Source organism: Bos indicus x Bos taurus, unplaced genomic scaffold (assembly GCF_003369695.1).
Source record: "Bos indicus x Bos taurus breed Angus x Brahman F1 hybrid unplaced genomic scaffold, Bos_hybrid_MaternalHap_v2.0 SuperScaffold_100431, whole genome shotgun sequence".
Lineage (NCBI taxonomy): Eukaryota > Metazoa > Chordata > Mammalia > Artiodactyla > Bovidae > Bos > Bos indicus x Bos taurus.
Window position 1 is genome coordinate 64468 of NW_020867086.1, and position 23246 is coordinate 87713.

Sequence of the window (23246 nt, forward strand, 5' to 3'; positions counted from 1 at the left end):
TATGGGGTCACACAGAGTCGGACACGACTGAAGCGACTTAGCAAACAACTAGAGGAACAGGGACATTACCTTGGACAGTGAGTGGCTTGACAATCTTTGCTTTGGATATGTTTACAAGTACCTTTGGGAATATAATTACTTAGAGCTTTCAAAGACATTAATTTTTGCTTAGTTACTGTAGATTATATTCTGTCCTTCCCAAATTTTCTTCAGGCATAGGTATAAAATAGATGATACTCAGGACCTAAATTTGATTTCCTGAGGGATAAATATACACTTCATTCATTACTGATAATTTTAGTGAATATTTTAATCCTGCTTCCCTTGTAAATCTGTGGAAAATTTAAGATGCATTGATTTTCCAAAATATTTGAAAGATATGTTTGAATTACTGGTTTTTATTCTCTGTATTTAACTTCAGATTTTTTTATGCAAGGGAAAAATTGACAGAGTAAGTATCTAGGGGAGGAATTCTTCTTGATGCATCCTAAAACTAACCTGATAGCCACTCAGGTCCGGTTTGAGTAGTGTCCCACCAGCCATGTGCTAGCTTGTTTATATGCTGTTTATGTTTGTTTGATATAGTTTCTTTCTAAAAGCTATTCTCTTGTAACATGATAATTTAATTACTATACTAATGTCACAGCATATTTTAAGTTTAATTATGTATTATTTAAATGGAAAATTCTGTTTAATAACAGAATTAAAGCATTCTCGAGTTGGCAATGTGTTTCATTGTGCCTTATCACCTACTTGTGTGCATTTTCCCATATTACTTTTAAGATAAGATCCAATTTCAGCTTGAATATCCATAAATATGAGTAATTCTCCATTTCAAGGCATCTGACATTTTAACATAGACTAGTTTCATCTAGATCAATAAAAATAAGTTTGTAACACGCATGTTTTAATAAAACAAGAAAAAAATTAAATATATTTTGGAGAAAGTAAGTTAAACATGAGAGTGCCTGTTTTTATGTTGTCAGCATAATGAAGAGCAAAGATAGTTTCAAAATGAAGAAATAAGGTAATTTTGGAGTATTTTTTCATGATGCAAGGAAAATCAGACAATTAATATGTGTTAAAAATTGCCTTACAACAACCAATCTATCATCAAGCTAATTGAAATTTTTCATCACCATATTATTTAAGTTGATACTTATGTGATTGCACTTGTTAAAATTATGTGGGATTTTTTCTTTTTGTTACACTTTTATGTAGGCATGACAGTTTCTTTGACTGCTAAACTACTTACTCAAACAAAAATGAGTGTTAAAGAGAAGTATGTTATGAACCATATATATCACTGGGTATTTTATATTCTTCATCAAATTTCTGAATTATGTAATATCTTAATTCTAAGCTAAATGCGATGAGACTTTCAAACACGTTAAACCATTAGCCTGAGAATCACACTGGTTAGTTAATTTAGCACTCCGCAACTTTCCCATAACTTTGTTGTATTACATGAACCATCTGTTTAGTGATTGCCTGGTATTCTTTATTTCATCCATTGTGTCTTCAGTTTTTGTATAGATTTCCTTACTATCTCATGTTAAAAATGTTGTTTTATGACAATATTTTCTCCTCACCTGACTTTTCACCTTTCCTTTTACCACTGTTAACACCATTCATTACATTATAATAGCTCAGAATATAGGATGCTGTTTAAATCCATTATCGATTAAATGTGTTTCTTTTAAATACATAGTATCTTTTTACAAGGCAAATACTCAGAAAGACACACTGGACGTTCATTAACCCGATAGTTGCATGTTGCTTTCTGCTCAGATAAGGATTCTGAATTAAGATTTCATTATTTTCATGGCTGCTCTTTGATAACTTCTTCCCCATTCATCTCAACACTCCTGTTTAACCTCAGATTAAAAAAGAATCAGGGTTTTTGTCTGTTCTCATTTTAGTGTATTACTTTCCAACTCTGAGGAATTATTTTGACTATCTAGGTCTCTTCTAAAGTCAGAGATTCAGGTTAATGAAGTTATTTCTCTCTAATTTATTTATTTATTTATTTTTGTCTACATTCCTTTAAATAAATTTTATATAAATGATTTTATTTGACATATCGATATTATTCCACCTCACAAACAAAAAAATCTATGTATCAATTGCAATTATGTAGAAGACAGATCAATGTGCTGCAACCCCCCCAAAAAAATTTTTTAAATACTTTTGAGCTAATGCTAATTGCTGAACACTGTGTAACTGATATTTTGTTCTGGTGGTTACAGCAAAACAGACTGAAAGCTTTACAGTGAGAGTGAAAACAAAGTAGAATAATGAGAAAATTTGACCTCTTTTAAATTGCAGTTTTGAATAATAGTTTAAAATAGAATTGGTGTCATACAGGCCATTTAAAATTTCTATCTGTTAACTATTTGCCATCTAAAATCATCATCGAGACTATATATAACAATAATAATTTTGTGAAGCCCTAGACTTGACAGTTTTTAAATATGAAAATCATGCACTTGTTATAAAAACATTCATTCTCTGTTTGTTTGTTTGTTTTTCTTTTAAATAGACCTCTGGGGGCCTGAATATGACTGTCAAACACTAGAAGTGTGCTAACTTTTGCAAACCCACTGTGGACAAATAATTCCTCATCAGTGGTTAAAATAGCATCTAGAAGTGAACTTGTTCTATCTTGCACTAATTTACACTGATTAAAAGCATCTTAAGATTATCCCTTGGGGCTTCCCTGGTGGCTCAGATGGTAAAGCATCTGTCTGCAATGCAGGAGACCTGGGTTTAATCCCTGGGTTGAGAAGATCCCCTGGAGAAGGAAATGGCAGCCCACTCCAGTATTCTTGCCTGGAAAATCCCATGGACGGCGTAGCCTTGTAGGCTACTGTCCATGGAGTCACAAAGAGTCAGACACAACTGAGCAAAGGGAAGAAGAAAGAAGATTATCCCTTAGTTATGAAAGATGAAAATCTATATACATTTCATTAATTCTTACTGCAACACATGCCACTGAGGGATACCTGGACCAAAAGTTGTTATATCATCTCTTATATTAACAGTAGTTTTTTTTTTTTTTTTTTGCATGAAGTTTCCAGCAGCAAACACTTGAGCAACTTCACAATGTTTATTGTGCTTTACCAATATCCAAAACAAACTTCAATATCAGTATGTATTTTTTATTTATCTTAACACATGAAATATAAATATGAGAAATACATTAACTTGTAGAATTTTTTGCAACTTAAATCATAATGTATAAATAAAATAAAATCTTAATGTATATTTCTCAAAAGTTCTTTACCTTTTTATGTAACAACAATCACATTGATTTACCATGACTCATTAACTATGTTTGATCCCAGAGTATGTGTACATGCTGACTTGTGTCCAACTCTTTGAGACGCTATGGGCTGTAGCCCTCCAGGCTCCTCTGTCCATGGGATTTTCCAGGCAAGAATACTGGAGTGGCTGCCATTCCCCCTTCTAGGAAATCTTCCTGACCCAGGGATCAAACCAGTGTCTCCTGCTTTGAGGCAGATTCATTACCACTTGAGCCATCACAGAAACCTTAGGATGCACTATTTAAATTAATGTTCAGCAGTTCAAGCTGGGATTTTAAACAAATTTGTGTTTCTTTGGGATTCACCCTAGATAATTCAGGGAATTTGGTTAGTTTTAAAAGAAGGTAAGTTGCCTTCATGTATATGGCCACAAGAATTAAAAAATATACAAAAGAATATCTTCTTGCCTTGAGTCAATTAGCCTTCTTTGTTTTGTAAAATATTTTACTAACAACAATCAACTTTTTTATTTTCAAAATAATGTTTAAATATTTAAAATCTTTACAAGTAATTGAGTAAATCATATAATCATTTCATTATAAATTGTTTTGCAATAGATTTACAAAGTAAGAGAGATTAAAAACATTTACTAAATCAATAATTAATATTAAGGTTTATTCATGTAAATGTATTTTGGGTAAATTTTATATTATTGTGCTCATATTCACCCAAGCATATGTTTTCTCTTTTTTTTTCAGAAACATAAGTCACTTGTGTATAACCTACACTAAACTCAAATGGAAAACCAGAAAAACATATCAGAATTCATTCTTCTAGGACTTTCATATAACCAGAACATACAAATATTTTGCTTTGTGTTTTTCTTGTTCTGTTATCTTGTCCTGTTTGTAGGAAACCTTCTGATCCTCTTCTCCATTCAATGCAGTCCTCTTTTTAACCAACCAATGTACTATTTCCTCAGCCACTTATCCCTCATAGACATCTGCTATACCTCCAGCATTACACCCAAATTAATTGGAGATCTGCTAGTAGAGAGAAAGACTATTTCCTATGGTGATTGCATGCTACAGGTCCTTATCCTGCATTTCTTTGGAGGTACTGAAATCTTTATTCTTACTGCCATGGCTTTTGATTGCTATGTTACCATCTGCAAGGCCCTCCACTATATGATTATCATGAACAGAACAAGATGCAATCTTCTCCTCTTAGCTACTTGGACTGGTGGAGCTGTCCATTCCTTTCCTCAATTTTTTATGGCAATCGGCTTGCCTTTCTGTGGTCGTATTGAAAGTGATCACTATTTCTGTGATATTTTTCCATTGCTAAAAATTGCATGTACTGACACCTACATCACTGGTGTGCTTGTAATTGCCTTTTCAGGAATGGTTGCCTTAGTTACATTTGCTGTCTTGTTTGTTTCTTATGGCATTATATTATTCATTTTAAATAATGTAAAGGATTAGGGAAGGGAGAAGGATGAACAGGTGGAGCACCAGGGATATTTAAGGCAGTGAAATTCTTCTGCTTGTTTCTATAATTTTGAATCTTATCAATGTATATGTCAAAACCCTCAAAATACACAGTACTCAGAGTGAACCCTAATGTAAACTATAAATTTGGGGTGATAGCAATGCATCATTGTACGTTCTTTTGACTTTAACAAGTGTATCCCTCTGAGGGGGAGAGGGTCCCATTTTGGGGACAGGAGGTATATGGGATCTCTGTACTTTAATCTCAGTCTAGCCATGAACTTAAAACCTCTCTAAAAATAAAGTTTTACTGATTAGCAAATACATTGTGGTACACTGCTTAAAAGAAATATTATAACTAAGTGAAGAAGAGACTCTCAGAAAGATTTTCTAGTAAATTAAGGGGAAAAAAACCAAACTTTTCACCTTTTATGAAAAGATCTTTTGTGCAAATTTAACAGTTTTTAAAAAATAAGATCATTTAATATGATCTGAAATATCACTGAAAATATCATAATAGAGAAAGAACTGGATAATGGGATTTTATGAAAAAGGAAATGCAGTTAAAATAATGGAAGAATTTTAGAATATATAAATGCAAGAGTTATTATCATTAGGAGGCACTGTATAAAGAAGATTAAAGAGCAGAAAACAGTAAAAAGGGAGATAAAATTAAGTGGAGCTGTTTTAGCAGAGAGGAATGATTGTGTCTTCAATAATAACCTAATTTGTTCATTATCTTTGCCTGGCAGGATGGTATAGACCTTCATTGCTGAAAATTCTTCACCATTAGTAATTATAAATGGATTGGGTTGTTGCAGTTTTTTTGTTGATCTTAATCATCCAATATAGTAACACAGGAGGGGCCCTTTGGGAGCTACTATATTCCAGACATACTTTTCTTCTCTCCTTAGGAGTAGTCCAATTCTCCTTAGCAGTCAGGATCATGCTACCTTACATTTTTGCTTGTTGATTCAGAAGCATGAGGAGCCCAAAGTGATTAGGCAGGAGTCTTAACTCTCAGATCAATACGTAATTGTTGTGTCTCCTGGTGAACCATTTCTCCCTTTGGAAATAAGACCTCTAAGCAGGTTAGAAACCTAAGTTAATGGCAATAGAAAGCACAGATTTTTATAATAGATTTCTAAACGTGGTAGCGAGTGGTGTCACTCCAATTGTTACATTGTGGTATATGGCACACATATATATATATTAAAATATCTAAAAAAAGCACGTAAAGATACCTATTCCTTCAATTTTCTTGGTGTTTGTTATTCTGCTTGCTGTAAATACTTATATTTATTCATTTGATATTTATTATAAACCATACATCATGTTACTTGTAGAAACCATTTATATCAGGTAAGCAAATGTTTTAAGGAGTATGACAGTTTATTTAATAAATTGAGTTTTCTATTTGACTTCAAAATATTCTTTGATTTAAATCATTACTTTTTGTGATGGATCATAAACATGAGAAGGTCACATGGACAATGCAAAAGGATTCTGAATGCTAAAAGGAAATTTGGACACATGATGTAATATTTATTACTTGCCCTCTAGAGATTGAATGTCCTGTTGGTTTTATGAGGGTTTCCCTAATAGTTCAGCTGGTAAAGAATTTGCCTGCAATGCAGGAGACCCCAGTTCAATTTCTGGGTTGGGAAGATCCACTTGAGAAGGAATAGGCTACCCACCCCAGTATTCTAGGGCTTTTCTGGTGGCTTATCTCATAAAGCCAAAGCAAGAACAATACCCAGTTGTGGATGTGACTGGTGATAGAAGCAAGGTTCGATGCTGTAAACAGCAATATTGCATAGGAACCTGGAATGTTAGGTCCATGAATCAAGGCAAATTGGAAGTGGTCAAACAGGAGATGGCAAGAGTGAATGTTGACATTCTAGGAATCAGCGAACTAAAATGGACTGGTATGGGTGAATTTAACTCATATGACCATTATATCTACTACTGTGGGTAGGAATCCCTTAGAAGAAATGGTGTAGCCATCTTGGGCAACAAACGAGTCTCAAATGCAGTACTTGGATACAATCTCAAAAATGACAGAATGATCTCTGTTCATTTCCAAGGCAAACCAACCAACCAGTAACACTAAAGAAGCTGAGGTTGAACAGTTCTATGAAGACTTACAAGACGGTTTAGAACTAATACCCAAAAATATGTTCTTTTCATTATAGGGAACTGGAATGCAAAAGTAGTAAGTCAAGAAACACCTGTAGTGACAGGCAAATTTGGCCTTGAATAAAGAATGAAGAAGGGCAAAGGCTAATCGAGTTTGCCAAGAGAATGCATTGGTCATATCAAACACCCTCTTCCAACAACACAAGACTCTACACATGGACATCACCAGATGGTCAACACTGAAATCAGATTGATTATATCAGCCAAAGACAAAGAAGCTCTATACGGTCAGCAAAAATTAGACCAGGAGCTGAATGTGGCTCAGATCATGAACTCCATATTGCCAAATTCAGACTTAAATTGAAGAAAGTATGGGAAACCACTAGACCATTCAGGTATGATCTTAATCAAATCCCTTATGATTATACAGTGGAAGTGAGAAATAGATTTAAGGGACGAGATCTGATAGAGTGCCTGATGAACTATGGACGGAGGTTCGTGACATTGTACAGGAGACAGGGATCAAGACCATCCCCATGGAAAAGAACTGCAAAAAAGCAAAATGGCTGTCTGAGGAGGCCTTACAAATAGCTGTGAAATGAAGAGAAGCAAAAAGCAAAGGAGAAAAGGAAAAAATGGGAAGATATTCCCATTTGAATGCAGAGTTCCAAAGAATAGTAAGGAAAGATAAGAAAGCCTTCCTCAGTGATCAATGCAAAGAAATAGAGGAAAACAGCAGAGTGGGAAAGACTAGAGATCTCTTCAAGAAAGATCTTCATGACCCAGATAATCACGATGGTGTGATCACTCACCTAGAGTGAGACATCCTGGAATGTGAAGTCAAGTGGGCCTTTGAGAGCATCACTATGAATAAAGCTGTTGGAGGTGATGAAATTCCAGTTGAGCTATTTCAAATCCTGAAAGATGATGCTCTTAAAGTGCTGCACTCAGTATGCCAGCAAATTTGCAAAACTCAGCAGTGGCTGCAGGACTGGAAAATGTCAGTTTTCATTCCAATCCCAAAGAAAGGCAATGCCAAAGAATGCTCAAACTACCACACAATTGCACTCATCTCACACGCTAGTAAAGTAATGCTCAAAATTCTCCAAGCCAGGCTTCAGCAATACTTGAACCGTGAACTTCCAGACGTTCAAGCTGGTTTTAGAAAAGGCAGAGGAACAAGAGATCAAATTGCCAACATCCGCTGGATCATGGAACAAGCAAGAGAGTTCCAGAAAAACATCTATTTCTGCTTTATTGGCTATGTCACAGCCTTTGACTGTGTGGATCACAATAAACTGTGGAAAATTCTGAAAGAGATGGGAATACCAGATCACCTGACCTGCCTCTTGAGAAACCTGTATGCTGGTCAGGAAGCAACAGTTAGAACTGGACATGGAACAACAGACTGGTTCCAAATAGGAAAAGGAGTACGTCAAGGCTGTATACTGTCACCCTGCTTATTTAACTTATATGCAGAGTACATCATGAGAGGTGCTGGGCTGGAAGAAGCACGAGCTGGAATCAAGATTGCTGGAAGAAATATCAATAGCCTCAGATATGCCAATAACCTCAAATATGCAGATGACACCACCTTTATGGCAGAAAGTGAAGAGGAAGTAAAAAGCCTCTTGATGAAAGTGAAAGAGGAGAGTGAAAAAGTTGGCTTGAAGCTCGACATTCAGAAAACCAAGATCATGGCATCTGGTCCCACACTTCATGGGAAATAGATGGGGAAACAGTGGAAACAGTGTCAGACTTTATTTTGGGGGGCTCCAAAATCACTGTCGATGGTGACTGCAGCCATGAAATTAAAGGACGCTTACTCCTTGGAAGGAAAGTTATGACCAACATAGATAGCATATTAAAAAGCAGAGATATTACTTTGCCAACAAAGGTCCATCTAGTCAAGGCTATGGTTTTTCCAGTGGTCTTGTATGGATGCGAGAGTTGGACTGTGAAGAAAGCTGAGCGCCAAAGAGTTGATGCTTTTGAACTGTGGTGGTGGAGAAGACTCTTAAGAGTCCCTTGGACTGCAAGGAGATCCAACCAATCCATCCTAAAGGAGACCAGTCCTGGGTGTTCATTGGAAGGACTGATGCTGAGGCTTAAACTCCAATACTTTGGCCACCTGATGTGAAGAGCTGACTCATTGGAAAAGACCCTGATGCTGCGGAGGGATTGAGGGCAGGAGAAAAAAGGGATGACAGAGGATGAGATGGCTGAATGGCATCACCGACTCGATGCACATGAGTTTGGGTGAACTCCAGGAGTTGGTGATGGACAGGGAGGCCTGGCATGCTGCAATTCATGGTGTCACAAAGAGTCAGATACAACTGAGTGGCTGAACTGAACTGAACTGAAGTGAACTATCAGATAAAGAATCCACCTGTAATGTGGGAGACTTGGATGTGATCCCTGGGTTTGGAAGATCTCCTGTAAAAAGGACTGGCTACTGCAATTACATATCACAGTGATAAGTCAGTGTCTAATAATCTACTATGATGTAGATAAATAGGCAAAATTATTAATAAAATTATTAGTATTTAGTTATATGAAATAACCTATTGTTTAATAGTATATATACTAGGGCTTCAGAAGTGGCGCTAATGGTAAAGAATCTTCCTGAAAGTACAGGAGACACAAAAATGCAGTTTCCATACCTGAGTCAGAAAGATCCCCTGAGAGGGAATGGCAACCCACTCCAGTATTCTTGCCTGGAAAAATTCCCTGGGCAGAGGAGCCTAGTGGGTTGCAGTCCATGGGCTCACAGAGTTGTACATGACTGGGAACACACACACATACACACTAACATAATAATATGTTATATAACTAATTGTATATGTAATATATATATATATATAACTATGCATGTGATATAACTATATAATAATAGCATATACTATATTAATATTATTATGTAATAATATATGACATGTAATATAACACACACATAGACATATGTGTGTATATACATATATATATAGTTTGAAACAGTCCCAATCTCTTTGAATGGTAATTAGGTTATCCTTCTGTTATTGTTTTCTGACAGTTAAAAGTATGATTTGAGTGATCAGTTAGATTCTGTTTATTAGTTCTTTGATATTTTCATTTTGGAATTTACTCCTTTCTGTTTAGTCTCTCACCTGTTAATGGGAAAAATAGCAGTGCCTATCTCCATTGATTGTTATTGAGATTATTAATAAGAAACAATATATTTTATGGCTTTTATTTTTACTAGAATAAACATTTTGAATCCATATAAATTGATGAATTCAGTGATATCAAGTTCCAATTTGATAGAATTTTCTACATATTTAAAGAATGGTCCTGGTTTTGGCTTTTCCCATTTTCTTGCACCAATTTCTAATCCCCTTCTTACAGAATCTAAGCTTGGTAAATTTTTTGTTGTTGTTCTTTATTTCAATAGGTATTCTTTGCAGAGATTAACAGCAATGTCCTTTTGACAGTTACCTCTGTTTGCATGACTTTGGGTTCTGGCCACATTTATATTTCACCTGAAATAGCTTTACTTATAAACCTTTTCCCAGTGGTAGTTTTCAACTGGGCATTCCTCAAGGTATAGATTAAGGGATTTAACATGGGGGTTATCATAGTGTAGAATACAGCAACTGATTTATCAATAGGCAAAATAACTGCAGGCCTCATGTATACAAATATGCAGGGCACAAAGAATATGACAACTCCCGTGATGTGGGAGATACAAGCAGAGAGGGCTTTGTGTCTGGCCTCTGAGTTTTTGGTCCTTAGGGAGTGCAGAATGACCACATAGGAGCCAACCAAGAGAAGGAAGTTTAACAGACAGAGAATACCATTGTTGGCAGCAACAAAGAGCCCTAGAGTGTGGGTATCAGTGCAGGCAAGATCGAGCAAAGGGTGCAGGTCACACATAAAGTGATCTATGACATTAGGGCCACAGAAGGGTAATCTGAAGATGAAGAGGATCTGGATGATTCCATGAAGAAAGCCTCCCATTCACGCCACTCCCACTGCTACTGCTAAGTCACGTCAGTTGTGTCTGACTCTGTGCGACCCCATAGACGGCAGCCCACCAGGCTTCCCCATCCCTGGGATTCTTCAGGCAAGAACACTGGAGTGGGTTGTCATTTCCTTCTCCAATAGTTGCTAGTGGGTTGCCACTCCCACTAGCAACCAGCATAACTGCTGATTCATGATGGTCATATAGTGCAGGTGCTTGCAGATGGCCACATAGCGGTCATAGGCCATTGAAATAAGCAGGATGATATCAATGCCTGAGAGGAAATGTTCCCAAAAGATTTGATTCATACATCCTTTGAAAGTACTGGTTTTCTTTTCATAGAGTGAATCTATGATCAGTTTAGGGGTATCAACACAGGAATAGCAGGCATCAATAAAAGAGAGATGAGCCAGAAAGAAGTACATCAGGGACCCCAATAATGAGATGGTGGTGATGGCGACCACAGTGAATACATTTCCTGCCATAGAGATGATGTAGACAACCAAAAACACAACAATTAGGATTTTTTGTGTCTTTGGATTTTGCGTGAATCCCAGTAGAATAAACTCTGTCACATTGTTCCTATTTTCCATGTTTTTCATGTTCTTGTTGATCACAGTGCCTTAACAAGTCACACTTTTTTTTTTAACACAGCCTAGAATTTATTGTTTTTTATCTAATAATTAGCAATTGCCTAGATTCTACAGATATCTAAATGCTAATAAGATTTTTTAAGATGGAAAATATTCTGATATCTTCAAGATTTTTCAACTATGAGTGTATGAAGATTTGAGTGTAAATATTAGAATATAAGTGTAAGAATATGAGCACATGAATATAGGCATGAGGCAACTTTGAGAAAGAGTGAATTTTGCATTATAACTCTCATAAAGATTTTTGTGTGTGTGTGACTTGGACCAAGTGGACTTGGATGGGGTTCAGTAAGGAGATGGAGATCAAAGTGTTGTTTGTAACAAAGTAATTAAGCATTCACATTAAGTATTACAGGGCATCCATAATAGGAAAGGAATGAATACAGGGGACTCTGGATACTGTAATAGAACTGAAAAGCCATGTTGCCTAAAGCCAATAACTTAGCCATAGCTAATAGTGATTGATTGCTATGTGTATGGCATGGTAGTAACCTGTACATGGTATTATTTCATCCATTTGCACAAGATAAAGGCAAGATTGGTTTCCCAAGTTCAATATGCAGTACTTACTTTACCCTCACTCTTGTATTTCAAGGGACAATACTTATAATCCTAATCACACAGCTCAAAATTTAGGTGACTTTTATTACATGCACTGTATTCCATGATCATATGACTACAGACAAATCCAGCAAAGTGTTCTATATCATGGTAGGGGAATGGAGCATCATGTAATTAAAAAAAATACCTTTCTGAAGGACACATTTGAAAATTATAAGTAAAAAAAAGTCCTTTATTAAATTGCATTAATAGCACTGTTGTTTAAGTGTTAAAAGTAATAATGGTATAATTATCTCTAGGAAATAGTTCAGATCTTCATGAGGTTAAATGAGATTACATCCCAATAAATTCATCATAACCTGAAAATACAAGTTGAAAGAGAATTGAATACATCTAACCTACTGGACATCATAGTGTAGTCCAGCTTACCTTAAACATACTCGAATACTTACATTAGCCTGCAATTGAGCAAAATCATCTCTAATACTTTGACTACCTAATGCAAAGAGCTGACCCACTGGAAAAGTCTCTGATGCTGGGAAAGATTGAGAGCAAGAGAAGAAGGGGAAAACAGAGGATGAGATGATCAAATGGCATCACTGACTCAATGGAAATGAGTTTGAGGAAACTCAGGGAGATAGTGAAGGACAGGGGAGCCTGGAGTGCTGCAGTTCATGGGGTCCTAACAAGTTGGACATGACTTAGTGATTGAACAACAGCAGCAATCTAACACAAAGCCTATTTTAAACAATCTAACACAAAGTCTATTTCTAACACAAAGTCTATCTCATGTAAGTTATTGATTACTCCACTAAAGGTGAAAAACAGAATGGCTGTCTGGTACAGAATAGTTTTAAGTGCATCAGTTCTTTACCTATGTGATTACCAGGCTGACTGGAGGCTACTGTGACTCACTGCTCAGACCCAGCATTATAACAGAGTATCATATCACCTATAGCTAGCTCAGGAAAAAGATTAAAATTCAAGTACAGTTTCTTCTTTATGCTTACTATTCTCATACTATGATAAAGTCAGTAAACTTGCAACATGAACCACCATGAGTCAAGAAATGTCTGTAATGCCTGTTCTGTACCGTAAACCATGTGCTCAGTCGACTCACTGTGGATCCATGGATTCACAGCCCATCCTGTTCTTTTTGTCCATGGAATTTTCCAGGCAAGAAGTCTGCATTGCGTTGCCATTTCCTACTAAAGGGGATATTATCGACCCAAGGATTGAACCCATGTCTCTTGTGTCTTCTGCATTGGCAGACAGGTTCTTTACCTCTAGAGCCACCTGGGAAGCCTGTTGCTGCTACTACTGCTGCTAAGTCGTTTCAGTCATGTCCGACTCTGTGCGACCCCATAGATGGCAGCCCACCAGGCTCCACTGTCCCTGAGATTCTCCAGGCAAGTACACTGAAGCAGGTTGCCATTTCCTTCTCCAGTGCATGAAAATGAAAAGTGAAAGTGAAGTCGCTCAGTCGTGTCTGACTCTTCGCGACCCCATGGACTGCAGCCTACCAAGCTCCTCTGTCCATGGGATTTTCCAGGCAAGAGTACTGGAGTGGGTTGCCAATGCCTTCTCCAACAATTATATTTTAAAAATTTAATAACATTTTTTTTTATTTTATTTTTAAACTTTACAATATTGTATTAGTTTTGCCAAATATCGAAATGAATCCACCACAGGTATACCTGTGTTCCCCATCCTGAACCCTCCTCCCTCCTCCCTTCCCATACCCTCCCTCTGGGTCGTCCCAGTGCACCAGCCCCAAGCACCCAGTATTGTGCATTAAACCTGGACTGGCAACTCGTTTCATACATGATATTATACATGTTTCAATGCCATTCTCCCAAATCTCCCCACCCTCTCCCTCTCCCACAGAGTCCATAAGACTGATCTATACATCAGTGTCTCTTTTGCTGTCTCGTACACAGGGTTTTTGTTACCATCTTTCTAAATTCCATATATATGCGTTAGTATACTGTATTGGTGTTTTTCTTTCTGGCTTACTTCACTCTGTTTAATAGGTTCCAGTTTCATCCATCTCATTAGAACTGATTCAAATGTATTCTTTTTAATGGCTGAGTAATACTCCATTGTGTATATGTACCACAGCTTTCTTATCCATTCATCTGCTGATGGGCATCTAGGTTGCTTCCACTGCTGGGCATACACACTGAGGAAACCAGAAGGGAAAGAGACACGTGTACCCCAATGTTCATTGCAGCACTGTTTATAATAGCCAGGACATGGAAATAACATTTATTTTTATTATTACCTATGTAACAGAATATTTGAAAACAATACTGAAGAAATGAGCTATGATTCCTAAGAAAATATAATATCATTAATTTAATAACAAGCTTTTGTAATTTGTTAAAATTAGCTTTAATGGCTTGTTAGCAGCTTTTATATAATTGTGATCATATTGTAAATATTTTCTTTCATTTTTTTTTTCAGATACTCAATTATTTGCAGATAGCATACAATATGTGGAAAGTCAGAGGAACATCTCAGAATTTATTTTGGGGGGACTTTCCTATAACCAAAATATACAAATATTTTGCTTTGTGTTCTTCTTATTTTGTTATGTTGTCATCTTGGTGGGAAACCTTCTGATCCTTGTCTCCATCCGATGTAGCCCTTTTTCACCAACCAATGTACTATTTCCTCAGCCACTTATCCTCTATGGACATCTGGTATACCTCTTGTGTGACAGCCAAACTGATCAGTGACCTGCTCCTGGGAAGGAAAACCATCTCTTATGGTAATGCATGTTACAGGTCTTTTCCTTGCACTTCTTAGGAATAATTGAAATCTGCATCCTTACAGTCATGGCCTTTGACCACTGGGTTGCCATCTGCAAGCCTCTCCACTACATGATTATCATGAACAGGACAAGGTGAAATCTCCTCATCCTGGCAGCTTGGGTTGGTGGGGCTGTCCATACCTTTTCTCAGTTCTCTATGATAATCAGTTTGCCCTTCTGTGGCCCCAGTGAAATTGACTACTACTATTGGACTGCAAGAAGGTCCAACCAGTCCATTCTGAAGGAGATCAGCCCTGGGATTTCTTTGGAAGGAATGATGCCAAAGCTGAAACTCCAGTACTTTGGCCACCTCAAGCAAAGAGTTGACTCATTTGAAAAGACTCTGATGATGGGAGGGATTGAGGGCAGGAGGAGAAGGGGACAACAGAGGATGAGAAGGCTGGATGGCATCACTGACTCGATGGATATGAGTCTGAGTGAACTCTGGGAGTTGGTGATAGACAGGGAGGCCTGGCGTGCTGCGATTCATGGGGTCGCAAAGAGTCGGACATGACTGAGCAACTGAACTGAACTGATTGTGACATTTTTCCTTTGTTGAAAGTTGCCTGTACTGATACCTATGTCACTGGTGTCCTTGTGGTGGCCAATTCAGGAATTGTTGCCTTAGTAACCTCTGTTCTCTTGTTTGGATCCTATGTCATTATATTATTCACCTTAAGAAGTCACTCAGCTGAAGGAAGACACAAAGCCCTCTCTACCTGTGGGTCTCACATCACTGTGGTTGTCTTATTTTTTGGACAGTCAATCTTTGCCTATTTAAGACACCCTACCACTTTCCCTGAGGACAAACTATTTTCTCTTTTTTATACCATAACTGCTCCTGTGTTCAATCCCTTAATCTACACTCTGAGAAACACAGAGATGAAAAAGGTCATAAGAAGGGTTTGGTACCAAAAGATGTTTTCAGAAGAGAAGTATAATTAATTTCCCCTACTCAATGTGTTAAAACCTCTATGTGGAAGTAAAAGTGGACTTGGGAATCAGAGAACTCAATTAACTTTCAAATCACAGAGCCCAAATTGTTTACTTATAAATATCAAAGATGAAGAGCTGAAAAATTATGAGAAAAATGACTGGTCACACTGAGATTTGGTAGGGACTTAATATGATTAAAAATATATTAGCTTAAAGAAACAGTTGCTATGTTATATAGAGTATGCAATTCTAAGACTGACTGTGAATTAAAAAAAATAATTTGCTTATGATATTTGTACATGAAAACTAGATAGGAAATAACTAAGTTTGCTTTCAAGTTAATTCTTTAAAGGCATATCTAACCTTACACTCTGCCTTGGGTAGTTTCACTGACTTATGCGTGGTTTTAAGGCATCTTACAGATTTTTTCATATATTAATTATGACATATAATCTGCAAAGAAATGAAAAAAAAAAGAGAGAGAGAGAGAGAGACCGAAGTATGAAGGAAATAAACCCGTACTCTGTACCTGAAACAAGAAATAGAGCACAATAACATCTCCAAAGTCCATCATCTGTTCCTTCCTGTCCTCACTGCTTCCTTCCCCTAGAACTAGCTGCCCTTCTGACTTTTATAGGTACTATCCTCTCTGCCTGGTGTCGGTCATTGAGAGGACATGACCACTGCTAGAGCAGTGAGATGGGCCTGGGCATCAGAAGTTCCTCATTTGTCCACCCATTCTTGAATTTAAGTTCCATTTAATGTCCCAATTTTTGCCTTTTCATACTGTTCATGGGGTTCTCAAGGCAAGAATGCTGAAATGGTTTGCCATTCTCTTCTCCAGTGGACCACGTTTTGTCAGAACTCTCCTCCATGACTCGTCCATCCTAAGTGGTCGTACATGGCATGGCTCATAGTTTCGTTGAGTTAGACAAGACTGCAATCCATGTAATCACTTTGTTTAGTCCATCCTAAAGGAAATTAGCCCTGAATATTCATTGGAAGGACTGATGCTAAAGCAGAGGCTCCAATAATCTGGCCACCTAATGTGAACAGTTGACTCATTGGAAAAGACTGATGCTGAGAAAGATAGAAGACAGAAGGAGAAGGGAATGACAGAAGAAAAGATGGTTGGATGGATGGAATCACCCACTCAATAGAAGTAATTTTGAGCAAGCTCTGGGAGATGGTGAAGGACAGGGAAACCTGGCTTGCTGCAGTCCATGGGGCTGCAGAGTCAGACACAACTGAGCAACTAAACAACATCATCCCCATAGCTGGAGACATTTTCAAGGATGCAGATTTGAGATAATAAGGTGTCGTTGAGACCATCTGGACTGAGTATGTGAATGAATCCAGGAAAGGCCTCTATATGATCTTAAATTTTCTGACATAAAGAGGCAAAGATCTGCTTGACTTATACCATCCATGACAAGCCACCCATGTAAGTCCCCTTGTTTATTAAAAGTGACACCTTCCAATCTGGAGTGGTCTTGCCTCTTTTTTCAGTCTCTCCCTGCCTCCATATATGGGGGCCAGTTTGCCAACCAACACCTAGAAACATTAGGCAAATTATAAATTAACTTATCTGTTATTGATTTTACTCATAGGTAAATTTAGGAGACTTAGTGCCTTTCTTACTAGGACCGTGTTAAGATGAAAGAGAACCCTTAGTATATGACACACAGTAAATCCTCACTATGCATTTGCTATTATTTATTTTGCTCATATAGCACATTGGAAGGCAACTGAATCTTCAGAAACACATGGGAAAAGAGAAAATAAGGAAAGAAAGGCATTTGGAAATGATATGTTTGGGGAAAAATTAAAACATGTTCAACTGAAAAATTTTTGTATTATTTTTTGGAAGTTTTCTAAATTCATAAAAATAATGCCAAGGTTTATTAATGTATAATTTTCTAGGAAATCAATATTTGGAAATAAAGTAAAACCCATTCTAACTCTCTCAGGGAAGACAATATTTTTGAGGAGAGATTAAGACTATTAATTGCCATAAGTTTTAGCTCAGCTCAGTGCTTAGTCATGTCCGACTCTTTGTGATCATATGAATTTCAACCCACCAGGCTCCTCTGTCCATGGGATTTCCCAGGCAAGAATACTCGAATGGGCTGCCATTTCCTCCTCCAGGGGATCTTTCTGACTCTTGGAGTGAACCCTAGTACCAGAGCTGTCCTTTGTTTCTTGCTCAGATTACAGAAATCGTGGAAAGGATAAGCCCCTCAAGGCAAAAGCCCCAATGCTGTGCTGCTGCTGCTAAGTCGTTTCAGTCGTGTCCAACTCTGTGTGACCCCATAGATGGCAGCCCACCAGGCTCTTCCATCCCTGGGATTCTCCAGGCAAGAACACTGGAGTGGGTTACCATTTCCCTCTCCAATGCATGAAAGTGAAAAGTGAAAGTGAAGTTGCTCAGTTGTGCCCAACTCTTAGCGACCCCATGGACTAGAGCCTACCAGGCTCCTCCATCCATGGGATTTTCCAGGCAAAAGTACTGGAGTGGGGTGCCATTGCCTTCTCTGAAAAGCCCCACAGTGTTGTTTATATCACAAAACTCTGAGGGAAGTGCAAGGGAATTCAGTCACTGAGGCCCAGGAGGAATGAATGTCTAATAACCGAGCTTCCTAAATCACACACAAAAACTAATGCTGGCTTGCATATTATTTATAATTAACATTTGATACTCACTTCAGTGGATCTGATGATTTGGATCTAGAGGAAATCCACCTGGTGAGCTCACGATTCGGGAACATAAATCCAAGCAATTGCCAAAAACAGTGTTCTGGAATAAGATATATATAGTTTTAGAGAGTACACTTTATTTTTGTTTATTAGTTATGTGAGCTTGAACATCCTGGGGAATAACCTTAGAGATGACAATATAGATGGAGATTAGACTCTTGTGGATATTCACATTCATGCACTTTCTTCAAACTGTTCCTCTGAGGGTATGTCCTCTCATTGTGTGAACACTGGTGGAGTGACAGTGTCTCTACAATGACACTTTTATTTTTCTGTGAATGGCTAATGAATAATATTGAGAGATATGTGAACTCAAGACAGGAAATTAAATACTTTGAACAGTAGGTGAATGACCAGAATTTCAGTGAGGAAAGAATGGCAAGACTGAAAGAAGTGATATGAATGGATTCATGACAATTAGAGTGGAAGGACATGTGTGGTAAATGATTTCTCCTCCTTTCCATGTTCCTGCCTGACTGTGTGATAGCTGAATATATTTTCCTTTTACTGCATAGATAATAGATTGAGTGCTAGTTAAAGTTAAGTATAGGTATCATCTCTGATTTTTATAATTTGCTTTGTGATTAGAGTAGCAATAAATTCAAGGAGTTGCCCATTGAGTGTACTCTGACATTCCAAAGGGAAATCAGACAGTGATAGGGAAATCATGCTTTGCTGAACAAGAGGAAAATAGTCTTAAGACTTTTGGTAGAAAATGGGCAAAGTACTTCATTAAGAAAACAAATGACTCACAGATTACCAATAAAGTGAGAAAAAACAAATCCAAAAGAAAAAGAAGATCCTTCCAGTACCCATTGCCGTGATCCATGATCCCCCATCCTGACAAAAAAAAAAAGAAAGAAAAGATTGCTCAAGAATTAAGTTAACCAAAGACTCTAGGCAGGCCACAAAAAGTCAAAAGGAGATATCTCAAAATTTGAGTCTGTTTACTTTATCTCTATGTACCTTGCTCTCCACCTGTGTTTCCTGTAATAAATATAATGCTGATAACGTCAGTGATGTGAATACTTTATATACTATTTTAAAACAACTGAAGTTATTTCAACAAATAGTTATTGATTATTGGTTAAATAAATGGTATCTTGTAATCATTTAGGCTCCTCACATTTGGGTAGGATCATGGAAAGGAGGAGGTATAATTTCCCACACATGTTCTTCCACTTTAATTGTTGTGAATCCATTCATATCACTTCCTTTCAGTCCTGCCATTCTTTCCTCATTCTGGTCATTCACCTACTGTTCAGGGTATTTCATTCCATGGCTTGAATTCACATTTCTCTCAACGTTATACATTAGCCATTCATAGAAAAAAATGATTATGGAGATAGAACAAAGATAAAATCATTTGAAATATCTATTGAGCCTCTAATACATATTGGCTGACTCACACCTGTTATCTAATTAATTCTCACAACAGATATGGGGGTAGATATGCTCATCAACAAAGTGCTCATCTGCTAGCAATATGATAATCTAAGAAAAATCAGCAGATGTCAAATCCTGGAGAAGATTTGACAGATGCAGATCCTGGAGAAGTATCTAGAATTTAAAATTAAGCATATACAGCCATTTCTTAATATTCTAGGCAGAATGTAAGATGGTCTTTCTTTCCTTGAGAAATTTAAATTCATGCAGATTTAGGATGTATAAGTTTACTTTGGCATGGATTGAAATCTGAAATATTGGAGTCAGTGAAACTCTGTCCCAAGTATTAACAGCGTCATATATTAACTGAGCATGCATAAAGTATCAGGAACTATGGTAACTGTGTAACATTTTACCAAGTGTATTGCTAGGTAAGATATATGCTGTTTTAGATCTTGACTCTACCACTTATTAAGACCGTCTTGCACTAATTTTTAATTTTCTAAAACTCAATTTCCCCATTTGTAAGCTAAGTTTACTACTAATATTTATTTATTATAGTTATAGAGATGATTGAAAAGTTTGTTTACAATGTTTAGAAGAATATTAGGCACATGAAAATGTGAAATTGTAAACTAATAAAAATAATTATTAGACTGCTGTTAGTGTAATTAAATAACATATAGAGGCCATATACTCACTCTTAGCAAAGCCAGAATATAAACTCATGCAATTTCACTTCCTGATTTTAATGTTTTCCCAAACTTTACCTTTAATAACAGTGGAGAACCCCAGGGTTGTGTAAAATCTTAACTGAAGAATATCTTATTAAATTGTCAAGACTGTATTCATCATTTGGTATATATATCAAATTGAATTTAGACTGTTTCATTTGCTTACTGTTTTACTTTTTTCAAAGTTTCCATCTATTTTAAAATTTGAACCTCACAATTCTCTGAATTATTTAGGGAAGAAGCTATTTCTCTACAATTTAGATACAGAAAAATGTTACAGGAAATGTAGTTAAGAATTCACACTTGAAACTGATGACTGTGTCAAAAATAAAAGCTAGAGATCTTCTCCCACTAAAATTGAGAAGCTAGACATCTAAGCACTACTTTAAGCATTGTGGGATACATCTGTATGGGAAGTTAGCAAAAAGAGAAAACTACCGAGAAGGAATTAAAGAAATGTTTGTGGCCTTGAGAATTGAGAAAACGTGAGATCAAACACATGTTTAACAAAACTGTTTGGTTGGAAAGTAAAATTTAATTAGAAGAAACATTAATACTGTATGAAATGGAGACAGAACAGTTGGCTTTGGTAAATTGTTGTAAAGCCTTAGTTTCTTTATAGGCTTAATTTATTTATGTATAAACTAAAATGTTCCTGTTTAATTTGAGGGTGGGAAAATTTTTTCAACCTGTTGTTTTTTCCCATGCCCATAATTCAAAGTAGCTTTGTTTGCTACTGCTAAGTCACTTCAGTCATGTCCAACTCTGTGCAACCCCATAGACTGCAGCCCACTAGACTCCTCTGTCCCTGGGAGTCTACAGGCAAGAATACTGGAGTGGGTTGCCATTGCCTTCTCCAATGCATGAAAATGAAAAGTGAAAGTGAAGTCGCTCAGTTGTGTCTGACTCTTCGTGACCCCATGGACTGGAGCCTACCAGGCTCCTCCGTCCATGGGATTTTCCAGGCAAGAGTACTGGAGTGGGTTGCCATTGCCTTCTCCGATGGCTTTGTTTACGTCTATTCAAATGAACAAGTGATTGCTTCAAGTTGACCAAATCAGTATTTTAAATGTCATTTTAGATTAACCTTTATATAGGGGAGAGAGAGAGAGAGATGAGGAAATATTTCTATAATATCACTGGAGGCATGAAACCTTACTTTTCAATAGCTACACTGTAAACTAATTTTAAATCTTAAAATTTTACCATAGATATAATTTAATTGTTTTAAGGCTTTAAGGACTTTTTCTTTTTGGATGTGACAGAATTAATTTTGTCTGTAAAAGAGTGTGATAAGCAGAGAATTTATAAATTAACTGATAAAATATAGCTACAAGATTAGGGCAGAAGATACGTAACAAACTTTAAAAAAAGGTTTTAGTTACTTATAGTGTATTTTGGGATCCACATTGATAGCAAGAATACTTGGAGTATGTAGTTACCAGTTCTATGTAATATTTGTCATTAGTATTGAGACACAAGCTACATTCTCAGAGGCTATGGTCAATCCCAAGTGAATTGTTTGTATTTCCATATGTCAAAGCCATATTAAATCCATATGATTTAACAGATTGTTTATGAAGTGTTTATTCATTTTTTAATATTTTCCATAAGCTTTTAATTAAAATCCCTTCTATTTAGAACTAGAGGATTTGTCTAGTATACCTCAACATTTTCTTCCAGTTTAAAATAATTATATGGCTTTAAACTTCAATTTCTATATGAAAGTTATATTTAGTTAACTTTATTATTGACAGCCTCACTGGTAACACAAGAATACATATAATAAAAATATCGATTATTACTTCAATGGCTAATAAAACAATGACTATTTATTGATTTGAGTGTTTTGTGACAAAATATAAAATATTTCACCATTTTACAAATGTTGTTGTTCAGCTGTTAAGTCATGTCTGACTCTTTGCGACCCCATGGGCTGCACCACGCCAGGCTCCCCTGTCCTTCACTATCTTCAGGAGTTTGCTCAAATTCATGTCCATTGAGTTGGTCATGCTATCTAACCATCTCATCCTCATCCACCCACCCTCTTCTTTTGCCTTCAATCTTTCCCAGCAACAAGGTCTTTTTCAATGAGAGATAGCCTAAGTTTAGAGGAATAAAGTGTTTTGTACCAATTTCACACACCATGGTATAATTAATAATGGATTCTAGACCCCAAATGTTTGTCTTCAGAAAGCCTTTCCCACACACCTCCCATGCACTTTTTCTCTGAACTATACAGTGTAAAATTTTTACACATGGGTTCTAGAAAAGTCTTAGATTGGACAAATAAGGAGGAGAAAGCCATACTCCAATTCAAACCACTGAGAAAATTGTTGCTCTTAAAATATGATACAGTGAGTTAAGGGCAAAGTCGTGAAGGTAAAACTTCCTTTTGATTCTCTGTTTTTAGTTTTAGCTACCATTCTATTCTGTGGTCGATTTAGTATATGATTTTTAATGATGTGCCAGAAATAAACATACTTCTGTTATAAAATGTTAGAACTTT

General features: G+C 36.7%; 2 protein-coding genes and 1 pseudogene across 2 annotated transcripts; 2 read left to right on the top strand and 1 right to left on the bottom strand.

Moving 5' to 3' along the window:
* The first annotated feature begins 4063 nt into the window (after positions 1–4063).
* On the top strand, positions 4064–4750 carry LOC113888541 (olfactory receptor 4P4-like). The gene has a single exon (XM_027535613.1). It carries the CDS (start codon positions 4064–4066, stop codon positions 4748–4750), a length of 687 nt encoding a protein of 228 aa, XP_027391414.1.
* Positions 4751–10402: 5652 nt separating this feature from the next.
* On the bottom strand, positions 10403–11488 carry LOC113888542 (olfactory receptor 4C46-like). Its single transcript, XM_027535614.1, has 2 exons — positions 11049–11488; positions 10403–10892 (listed from the first exon to the last, which is right to left on the bottom strand). Exons 1-2 carry the CDS (start codon positions 11486–11488, stop codon positions 10403–10405), a joined length of 930 nt encoding a protein of 309 aa, XP_027391415.1.
* A 1678-nt stretch (positions 11489–13166) lies between these two features.
* Positions 13167–15869, top strand: LOC113888543 (annotated as a pseudogene).
* Positions 15870–23246: the final 7377 nt, after the last annotated feature.

Excerpts from the sequence above, each read along its gene's own strand:
- LOC113888541 (XM_027535613.1), top strand. The coding sequence starts at position 4,064 with ATGGAAAACCAGAAAAACATATCAGAATTCATTCTTCTAGGACTTTCA.
- LOC113888542 (XM_027535614.1), bottom strand. The coding sequence starts at position 11,488 with ATGGAAAATAGGAACAATGTGACAGAGTTTATTCTACTGGGATTCACG. Across the intron at positions 10,893-11,048 it reads TTGCTAGTGGGAGTGGCAAC|AATGGGAGGCTTTCTTCATG; the intron begins CCACTAGCAACT and ends GGGAGTGGCGTG.